At 37.7% G+C, this 9,927-nt stretch overlaps 2 protein-coding genes across 7 annotated transcripts in view; one reads left to right on the forward strand and one right to left on the reverse strand.

Moving 5' to 3' along the window:
- The window catches only part of il1rapl1a (interleukin 1 receptor accessory protein-like 1a), a 277,030-nt gene extending 269,030 nt beyond the window's left edge, over window positions 1–8,000 (reverse strand). For 3 of the 5 annotated variants that reach the window (XM_042427081.1, XM_042427080.1, XM_042427076.1), the window contains exons 1-2: window positions 7,835–8,000; window positions 1,530–1,637 (exon numbers count right to left, since the gene is read on the reverse strand). In XM_042427081.1, the coding sequence (XP_042283015.1) occupies window positions 1,530–1,532 (3 nt within the window). In that variant the 5' untranslated portion in view covers window positions 1,533–1,637; window positions 7,835–8,000. Of the gene's footprint in view, window positions 1–1,529; window positions 1,638–3,403; window positions 3,447–7,834 lie in introns of those variants that run through there. The other 2 variants (XM_042427079.1, XM_042427077.1) reach the window with 2 other exon arrangements.
- A 1,626-nt stretch (window positions 8,001–9,626) lies between these two features.
- Window positions 9,627–9,927, forward strand: part of cmss1 (cms1 ribosomal small subunit homolog) — a 37,171-nt gene continuing 36,870 nt past the window's right edge. The window contains exon 1 of one of the 2 annotated variants that reach the window (XM_042425654.1): window positions 9,627–9,753. In XM_042425654.1, the coding sequence (XP_042281588.1) occupies window positions 9,705–9,753 (49 nt within the window). In that variant the 5' untranslated portion in view covers window positions 9,627–9,704. The remainder of the gene's footprint in view (window positions 9,754–9,927) is intronic. The other variant, XM_042425653.1, reaches the window with a different exon arrangement.

Consider the following 9,927-nt stretch of genomic DNA (forward strand, 5'->3'; position numbering starts at 1 on the left):
AACATGAATTCAAAGGTCTGTAACAATGGAGGGAATCAGGTTTGTGTAAATGTCAAACGACTAACAATCAATAGAGGCAGACATTTGAGGCATTTGGTTTTTTCAGCCCAAGTTTAGTTCAATAATATTCACACAAGGTTCCCGGGCAATTGCTATTGATAGCTACTGATAGCCTGACAATGAGCTTGCACAGGCAGTTCTGCAGATTTTTTTTGCTTCTGAAGTGCACTTCTAGTGTTAGTATTTCAGTCTGTTTTTACTTCTGGGGCAACATTTATTTTTCAGTACAATTTGATACTTCTCTTGTGGAGGAGACTGAATTGTGGGTGTATGTGTGTGTTTTATTGTGCTTAAGATATTTTACAATATTTTCAAGTTACTGAACAAATGTAATGTTTTAAATTTTATTGATTTATAGTGTGTGTGTGTGTGTGTGTGTGTGTGTGTGTGTGTGATTCCAGGGTCACTTTCAATACTGTATATTTTGGCCACTTCTACACAATTTTCACAAAAGCCTTCTTGTGTGTTTTCAGATTTGGGGATGAGAGTATAAATTTTGGGTAAAAAAATTTGATTCAAAATAATATTTCATCAACCTTCTTCTACAAGCCCGTCTACCCAAGAAAAATGACTCTACAGGTTGTATATTCAGTTGCCAAAAACAACCTATAGTTAAGATGCCATCTAGTAGCCTTAGTAATTATAACCCAGGGAAGTGACACAGTTCAGACGACGTCAATATAAGTTGAATTTCTTCTTAGGAGGAGGCGGGTTGGGTAGGTGGCTATGTAGTGGACTTGGCTGCAGGAGACAATTGTTAGCTTCCAGTTTCAACCACAGTTCCCTTCGCATTTCCAACTTCCCATCATGAGCTGGGACATTTTTTTTTTAAAAAAACATAACGTGGTGTTTACTGTTGTAATGATGATGAAGGTTGTTTAACTTTGAGGAAGTACTAACCATTTTCAAAAGATCATTTTAATCCAAACTATGATCTTTCCCTAAACCTAACCAAGTGCTTTTTGTGCATAAACATAACTAGACCTTAACCACAGTGTTGTTGTGTCATAAAACATAATTATTTTTTAACAGTGACTGGTAAGGCTTTTGGAAAGCGGTCAAATTACACTGCAGTGGGTCATTCGGGAGTGCAAGGTATAAACGATTTATGTGGTGGTTTAATTTGGAGGATTAGTTGCTACAGTTTCATTCCAGAAGTAGTAGCCAACCCGTGAGCAGTTTCAGTCTCATCTCATTTATCCAACAACACAGGTGTTTGTTTATTTTCCAATTGTTCTGGCCTTCCTCTGCTGGGTCACGTAATGTAACACAGGCAGCAAGGTCCTGTCTGACAGGAGCATCACCCAGAAGTCCCCCCTCACCTTGTTTTGTGCCTCTGTGTCCCTTCAGTGATGTACATGTTGAGGCAAAAATATGTATGTGTCTCTGAGCTCCCAGCTGTGTGGATGGCCCCCAGCTCTTTAAAGCCATCACTTCTGCAGTTAACAACAATCACTCTGGTCACTTACCATAATTAGAGAGGGGACAAAATGTCATGTCTCTCTGCCCACACTGTAGAGTCTTGGCTGTCTGCAGCATCATCGGCTCTCACACAGCTGATGTTCAGTCCCATCTGCCTGAGATAGAATAAAAAGATAATTTTGGCATTAAAATGTATGACGGACAAAGGTCAGTCTTGATGACCATGAAAGTTCACACAGCACCATTATTCTCCTTCCTCTTCTCATTCTGTAGAAAAGCTTTGTGTCTGATACATTCATACCCACATTTTTCACTTTCATTTGGCATTCATATCAACTCATATACATATAATGCCTGTAAATGTTACTGCAGTAGTTTGATCAGTGTAGGATGTCTGGGCTTGCACTTGGGATTCAAGGATTAAAAAGGCGTACGGATTTAATAAAAAAATATAATATAAAATATTCAAAATAAAACATTATAAATAACAGTATATAAAAAACAGAGAATGTACTTATGCCACAAGTGCAAATATGCAATGTTCAGGGAAGTGAAAAAGCACTGTATGGCAACGTCTCATGAGTGTTGGCCTCATGTTTGAGAAGGAGTACAGCTCTCTGTCAAACGTAACATTGACCCTTCACTGTTATGAAATGCTGGCACATAATTTGAAGACTCAATTGGACAACATGTTGTAACCTCTAAACTGCCATTTCAGCTTCAGAGCACTTTGCTGCGTGTGGCCTTAAAACTTCCATCAGGTGCAGCCTGACCCATGTGGTTGGACAGTTGGTGAGGTTGACAGTAACTGGGACCTACGCCATAACAACGCCTGCTCTGAAAAGCCCTTCTGTCTTACCTCTAACCCCCTGACACATCTATGGGACGGCATTCACTTGTTAATCCCATCTGTGGCTACAGACACGTGTAGCCTACACGAGAACAAACACTGATGCCTACAGGCAGAACTCTTCTCTTATACAACTATACTGACATATGGAAATTTAAATATGTGTATATACTGTATGTTCAAATATACTGACCATATTCGATTTTTGCTTTTTAGAAATATTTCAACCAATATGTGTGTACTTGTTTAATTATCTGGATCTTTCATCTTCTCTAACCTCAAAGCACACAGACACACACTCATTAAATAGTCTGGAAAACCAAAAGACACGACAGAAAGCAACAACAACAAATTAATATTTGCCAAGTGTTTAGAATGCAGCACATCCCGTGCAGGTCGGGCTAAGCCAGATGCTCATGAATACAGTTGTAACTTGGAAGTTATGTATGGCGAAGTTTTGAAAAGCTCAAGGTCACTTCCTGTTTATTTGCACTTAGTCACATACCCGCTGTCAAACCACTGACTATCTTACAGACCCACCTGTTCTAGTTTTGGCATACCAGCATGACAGTTACTGTATTTCATTTGAATCATCATTTTGTTTTTCAGCCCTAATTAAAATTATAAAGTTTATTGTAGTTAAATTATACTTTATTATAATATAATACTGTATTCTCCTTGAATAGTTTGTATTTTTTCTCCACTAATTAGACAAGGTTTCTGCATAATTTACTGCCAACTAACTAATCCTTTAACCCTTGACAACAAGACAACAAAGACAAGATGACAAAAAAACCTCTCTCTTGTTGTCACCTAAGTCCCAAAAACAACTGTAATCGGTTAACTGGTTTGGAAAAAAGCAGATTATCTCCGAGCTGCTCAAAGCCAGCAGAACAAATGAACAAAAACTGAGTCGTGTTTTTGTCAATGAGTAAAAAAAAAAAAAAGAGAGGAGTTCAAAATAGTCACTGTACAGATCTCAGGTACTACTTTTATCACAGTGGAAACACAAAGCATGGGAATTGGAAGGAAGTAAACGCCTTTGTGGGTGTGTTGTAACAAGCACTGAACTTTTTCCAAACCGTAATTAGTCAGTGTCCGTTCTCTCTTTCTTCATGTTCAGCAGAAGAAGAAAACAAACAACACTCAGTAAAAGAGAGTAGGGTGGCGTCCAAAAATAACACATCTTGTGATCATTAAAAGGAGAAAAGTGGAGAAACAGCTGCTTACAACAAAATAAACACATTAACACCAATGCTCCACAGTATGCAATCACAGAGGCCAAAAGAGACAGCTGTCCGCCTTTAATTACAATGACGTTCATCTTCTCTTTCACTCTTTTCCACCATTCTTACAACTTTTTAGACTCTTGTTGTGTTAAAGTAGATCTCTGTGTATCTTAAATTCTTTTCCTGTGTTCCTGTTACTAAAACATAAATGTAAAGCTCACGTCTTAATGGGTAGGATTTTCATAGCCTATGCATGCACAAGCAGTCTTCTTAATAAACTGCAGGTCTCCTCTTTGGTTCAGGCAAAGACACTTATGTTAAAGCAAGAGTTCGCATGTAGGGTAATACGCTTACTCCAGTCCTGTTGTGAAGATCTATATCACTCTCTGTTTGTTAATTATGAAGCCACCGCCAGCAGTCGATTAGTTTAGCTTAGCACAAAAACTGGAGACGGGGGGGGGGACAGGTAGCCTGACTCTGTCCAAAGTAAAAGACCCCTCGCAGATATTTTTAAAGATATCTAAAATACTCAGTTTTTAATAATAATCTGTGTCTAATTTGTTTTTTCCACACAAAATTCAATTACCTTGTTAAAATTCTCAATATATCTACTCCTTCTCCCTCATTGAAAAATCCAGAATCTATTAATATGTTAATATTTTTCACTTAATTCAATTTTGTTTTAACTTCTAGATAAAAGATATACCAACTTCACTGAAAAGTCCATTCTCGGTGTTTGTGCACTGGATGCTTCACATTTGTGCAAGTTGCATACTGGACCATGATTGGCTCCAAACTCGTTGGGATGGCACAAATCATGCTCGTACATACGCGTGTTAAACTCAGATTTAAGGTGAGCACAGAGAAACTTTCAACCTTCTGCAGATGAGTTTGAAAACTCTGCACATAAATCATTCTGCACAGTGAAGGTCAAACATCCAAGTGAAGGAACAAGCAAAACACTTTTTTGTGGAGTTGAGACAGAATTTTAAAAAATGTTCATCTGAGATAATTTCATGAGTATTTTATGATTTTTAACCTTCTATGCGGTTTGCCTTTTTTAAAGTACACATTCTCTTTAACACACAGGTTGGCTAATTAACACAGGAAAAGCAGATTTTTTTGCAAGTTTTGCAAGTTTTACAGAAAAGGGTTGTGTTTTTATACAGCATATTGTTCCTAAAATGCAGTCAAATGATGAACAGAGAGAATGACAAATGAGGAGGAGGCCTGAATTTTACAGGAATGATGCTTAATTACATACAAAGCTGCCATTTAGAGTCCATTGTCTTGCCTGCATGTTGGCAGACCTCAGCACAATGTGTTGACTGCATCCTTCCTTTCTCTTTCTTGATTTGTTTTTCTTCCCCCATTTTGAGGGTTACACAGCATAACCATTCTGAACCCTTTATAATTTCCCCAGTAATCAGTCAGTTCTCTTTTTTTTTGTGGCAAAGCTTTAATCTCATAGCCTCTACCAGCCAGAAATGTGTTATTCCGACAGAAACACAAAAAAGCATGCAATTACTCCCAGAGGACCTGTCCCTCCTCTCCGCTACAGCTGCAGAAAAGAAGGCACGATTCCAAACACGTCCTCCTCCTCCTCCTCCTTTTCTCCTCTCTTTCCTTTCTTCTGTGTGTTGGAAAATAAGATCACCCAATCCAACCATAATGACAGAGGATGCCAAAGAAGTGTTTTGTAATACTACAGAGAGACACTGAGGTTACTGGTCTCTTCCTCTATGGAAACATCGTGTTAATAATGGGGGTTTATCCTATAATTGTACATGTCATTTGTAAAGGTTAACATTTGAGATTTATAACCTATAAATATATCTTGTGGAGGACGTTTATTTAGAATCTAATTAAATGAACAAACATAACTGAACTGTGCCTTTATTGCTTTTTCATCTATGAAAAATTGTTTTATGGTATGATACCTTGTGTGGAGGAGAGAGCTGAATGCATGCAGCACAATTTGTGACAAGCCATTTCTAGGTAACCATGACAAAAAGGGAAATCACCCGTCTAGATGGTACAGCATCGAAATGGTCTCTAACATAAATTGCTCTCTCCTAAAACATGTACTCATTACTTTCCACATCAAATGCAGTGGGGAAACACAGTGGGGCTTCTAACTGACCCAGACAGTAAAACAACAAAGAAGACTGAAAGCTGCTTGCTTGCAAGAAGTGGAAAATTGAAACCAGGAGACAAACTGTATAGAGGCAGGCAAAGCATTTAGCATAGGTCACTGCTCTCAGTGAATGAGATGGATCTGTTGTTTTTTTAACAGCCACTCTATATGTTTATCTTGTGCTTTTTCTGTGAGGTATTGATTTGTGTGTCTAAGCCCCAGTAAAACTTGTGACTTTTTGCAATCATGTAGCTCAAAACAGATGATATACATATTATTATTATAGTTCAGGTAACACCAGCAAAGAATCACACTTGTATAACATTGCCAGACTCACCACGAATAGTGTAACCTAATAATTCATATAAATCTGTTGCATTCATGTCATATACTGTAGGAGTTATCGTAATTACGAGATTCTGAGTTGTAAATAGCGTCCACGCAAACTTCCAAATCGTAATCACAACAAGGAAACTCTGACTTTTCTGAAAGCTCCGATATATCCGATTGGTGGTTCATAATACTAAAGTGCGTGAAAATCAAGCAAATAGAGATGCTGTCATTCAAGGTGATTAAACACAATTTTGAAGGATATTATGTCATGCTGTCAATGCACAGTATTCTTAAATCTCACTTGACAACCGTCTTGTGTTGTCTGATGATAACGTTACCAAATCATAAATCCATCCAACATATGACATGATTAAGCTGGTTTCAAGCTGAAAAAGCCATGCTGAGGGGAGTCAGGCTGTTGTGGAATTTTGAAAAAAGGCATGTTGAAATAATGGAAGAGGACCGTGAGGGATTTGACCATGAGGGACTTGAGGGATTTTGTTTTAACTCTCCACAGAGACATCTTTTATTTAAGTCACAGATTCAGCAGGCATTGAAGAGATACTTGTAAAACTAGCTAGGGAAAATTTTATTCTGAGTTCAGATGAGGTAAGCTTTACATTGTTACATACGTATCTCACAACAGGATTTTTTGAAGTAGCTAATAATTAACAAGACTGTGCTTGTTGAGGTATAATGTCATCATTTGATCATTTGATTGCTTGCTTGAAGGTGTATGATTACAGTATTGTTACACTATATTGAAAAGTAGAAGTGCACACAGCTCCAAATCTTGAATACAATTCAGCTAAATGTTAATGATGGCTTTTAGCTGAAACACGTTAATTTTTCCCCCACAAGAAATATAAGATTATTGATCTGTGACTTTCTAACTGTACTAATTAAGTGGGTACAAAACCAAGACTTATAAGTCATGAAAAGTATCATATTTGACTTAAATAAGGATTTAAAACAAACAAGAGATGAAGAAGAGACGAAGGCAATGAGAAAGGCAGAAGAAATCCTGTTGGCTTCAGTCTTTAAAGTCTACTTCTTGAATGCAAAAACAAAAAAGAGAGAAAAACCAGAACACTACTGACCATTGATATCATGAACAGGTGCCAATTGAGGTTGACATACGCCAACTTGTCTGCAGCCAGCTCTTCTCTTGTGATTAGTAACCTCACTTAAACTCCATACCCCAAGATGTTTTTTAATTTTAAAACTTTTAGTCTTCAGCCACAACAGATTTATCAGATTTTGCATAGCTCCCTCTGGAGCAACAAAAGGCTTTATACAACTTTTTTCACATATCGTACTTCCCAAGATCTGTAAACTAACTTTCATGTGTATTTTCCAAGCAACCATACCAGCTTTGCCATCACTGATCCAATTTCGACTGATTTTACTTGTCTCATGATGAAGACAAAATATATTCTTCAAAACTTGCAGCATTAGCAGATGTTTGTGTGTGAGTCAGAGTTGTATAAAAAAGGAAAAGGAAAGTTACATTTAATCATATACTGTAAAAAAAACAAAAAAAACAATAGAAGTTGCCACCGTGACTTCACCCACTGGTTTTGAAGCCTCGAGTTTGCATTTTGACCGTCGACATCTTGGATTTTTGGAGCCAGAAATGATGACAAGTGGCCATATGTGGACGAGAGGATGGAGCTGACTAGCGCTAGCTGCTAGCTTGGTTAGCACGGTGCATTTACAGTCTATGGTTAACTGCGATAATGCTAATGCTAATTTTCGCTAGAGAAAAACGGGCTTAAAACCATTCAAACAAAATGTACTTACCAGAAAAACTGAACAGCCGACTCCTTAGAGGGTCTTTTAGTAACCAAACGCTGAACGAGACTTTTTAGGCGACCAAAATGATACAATTAACTTTCATGGACTGAAAAACACACCGCGCCCCTACGACGTTGAGCGTTCAATGTTGTCGCCGTGGTAGCCACTTGTCAATCACAATTTAACCACGCCCTAAAGCATACCCTGCTTTATCGTGCATTTTACTTTAAATGGGACCATAATATACAAAATGAACATCATGCTGTATTGAAGAAGACTTAAAACTAGCAATTTAGACCATAGACTCATTAGGAAAGTGTTGGGTAAATCAGGTGAGAAGTAGGGTCATTTTCTCATGGACTTCTATACAATCGGACTTCTTTTTGCAACCAGTGGAATCGCCCCCTGCTTGCCATTAGAAAGAATCCAGGTTTGAGGCATTTAGCATTGGGCTTCACTTTTCAGACGGACCGGGAGCCGTGGGAGCCATGTATGGATTACACATCCATGGAGCTACAGCCTATGGGACTGACTCGCTTTTGGAGCCAGCCTCAAGTGGCCGTTTGAATAATTGTAGTTTTTGGCACTTCCGTGTTGGCTTCATTTTTCAGCCCCGGAGGTTGTTGTCGTTGTCACCTGCATTTAACTCATGAGGCAGACTCTAGTAAATTTATCACAGAAATAATGTGGCATTCTAAACTCCTCAGGCCGAACACACGTATATAGAGCTAGTATAGCATACAGTGAAGATATAATTCAGGATTAGACCACTTAGTACCGTAGATAAAATCGTGACCTCAAAATCTTAAAATCATATGGATTCTGAATATTGTTGCACACCTAATAATACTTAATACAGTGCTGACGTCATAGTTAGTGCCATGACAACTTACAGGCAGTGGTGGAAGAAGTATTCGGTAGAAGTACTGTAGCCTAAAAATATTTCAGCAACTAAGTAAAAGTCCTGAATTCAAAATGTTACTTAAGTAAAAATATGGAAGTATTATCAGCAAAATGTACTTGAAGTATCAGAAGTTCAATTACTCATTATGCAAACTGGCTTTTTTATTATTATTTTGTTGGTTTTTATCAATAACAATTACATGTAAGATCATTTTAATGTTGTAATTCATCAATGAGGAGCCAATTTTAGATACTTTGGGTAGATTACTAGTGATAGTACTGCATCATATTATACAAGTGTATCTCGTGTTTTCATAATAATTAAATACATATATATATCTATACACACACACACACACACACACACACACACACACACACACACACATACACGTATAGCATCATTCACACGCTAATGCAGCTCAAAGTGCATAACACTTTTTAAAAAGAAAAGAGCAGCCAATTTAAACTACAGGTGGAATATTAAAATATATTATTTTATGTAAAATCTTAATATGAAAAGTAACCAGTAACTATAAGTGGCAAATAAATGTAGCAACAAATAATTGTATGAATAAAAAGTACAATATTTCCCTATTAAATGTATAGCAATAGATTTAAGTCGCATAAAATGGAAATACTCAAGTAAAGTACCTCAAATTTGTCCTGAAGTACAGTACTTGAGTAAATGTATTTAGTTACTTTCCACCACTGCTGACTCATCAAAGATTAAGTTAAACTATGATCTTATAAATTGTAGCCTGTATAGTGTAACACCTATTCACCACTTTTTAGTATTAACATTTCGGTGTGGAGAGAACAAAGTCTCATTTTGTGGGGCTTTGTGGCGTCCCATTGACATGTAAAACCCCTGTGCATGTTTTCAACGTGCTGCCTGTGAACACACCCCCAGCACGCTGTCTCAGCGGTAGATTTGGATTGGTCAAACTGTTTAATCTACAGGTTCAGGAAAATGGGAGACGACCTAGGTGACGAGTGGTGGACAAACGAGGCTAATTCAGGTATCTCTCTTAACTCTAGTGCCTTTAAATTCTGGTGTGTCTGAGACTTGTGGTCTGGGAGGTCTCGGTGTAACTCTCAACGTTGGCTTGTTGTTGCTGGTCGTGAGAAATGTCTGTTGGTTATTGCTAACTGTAAGCTAACGTTAGCTAACCAGCGAGTAGCTGTTAACTTTT

Source organism: Thunnus maccoyii, chromosome 11 (assembly GCF_910596095.1).
Source record: "Thunnus maccoyii chromosome 11, fThuMac1.1, whole genome shotgun sequence".
NCBI classification, from domain to species: domain Eukaryota; kingdom Metazoa; phylum Chordata; class Actinopteri; order Scombriformes; family Scombridae; genus Thunnus; species Thunnus maccoyii.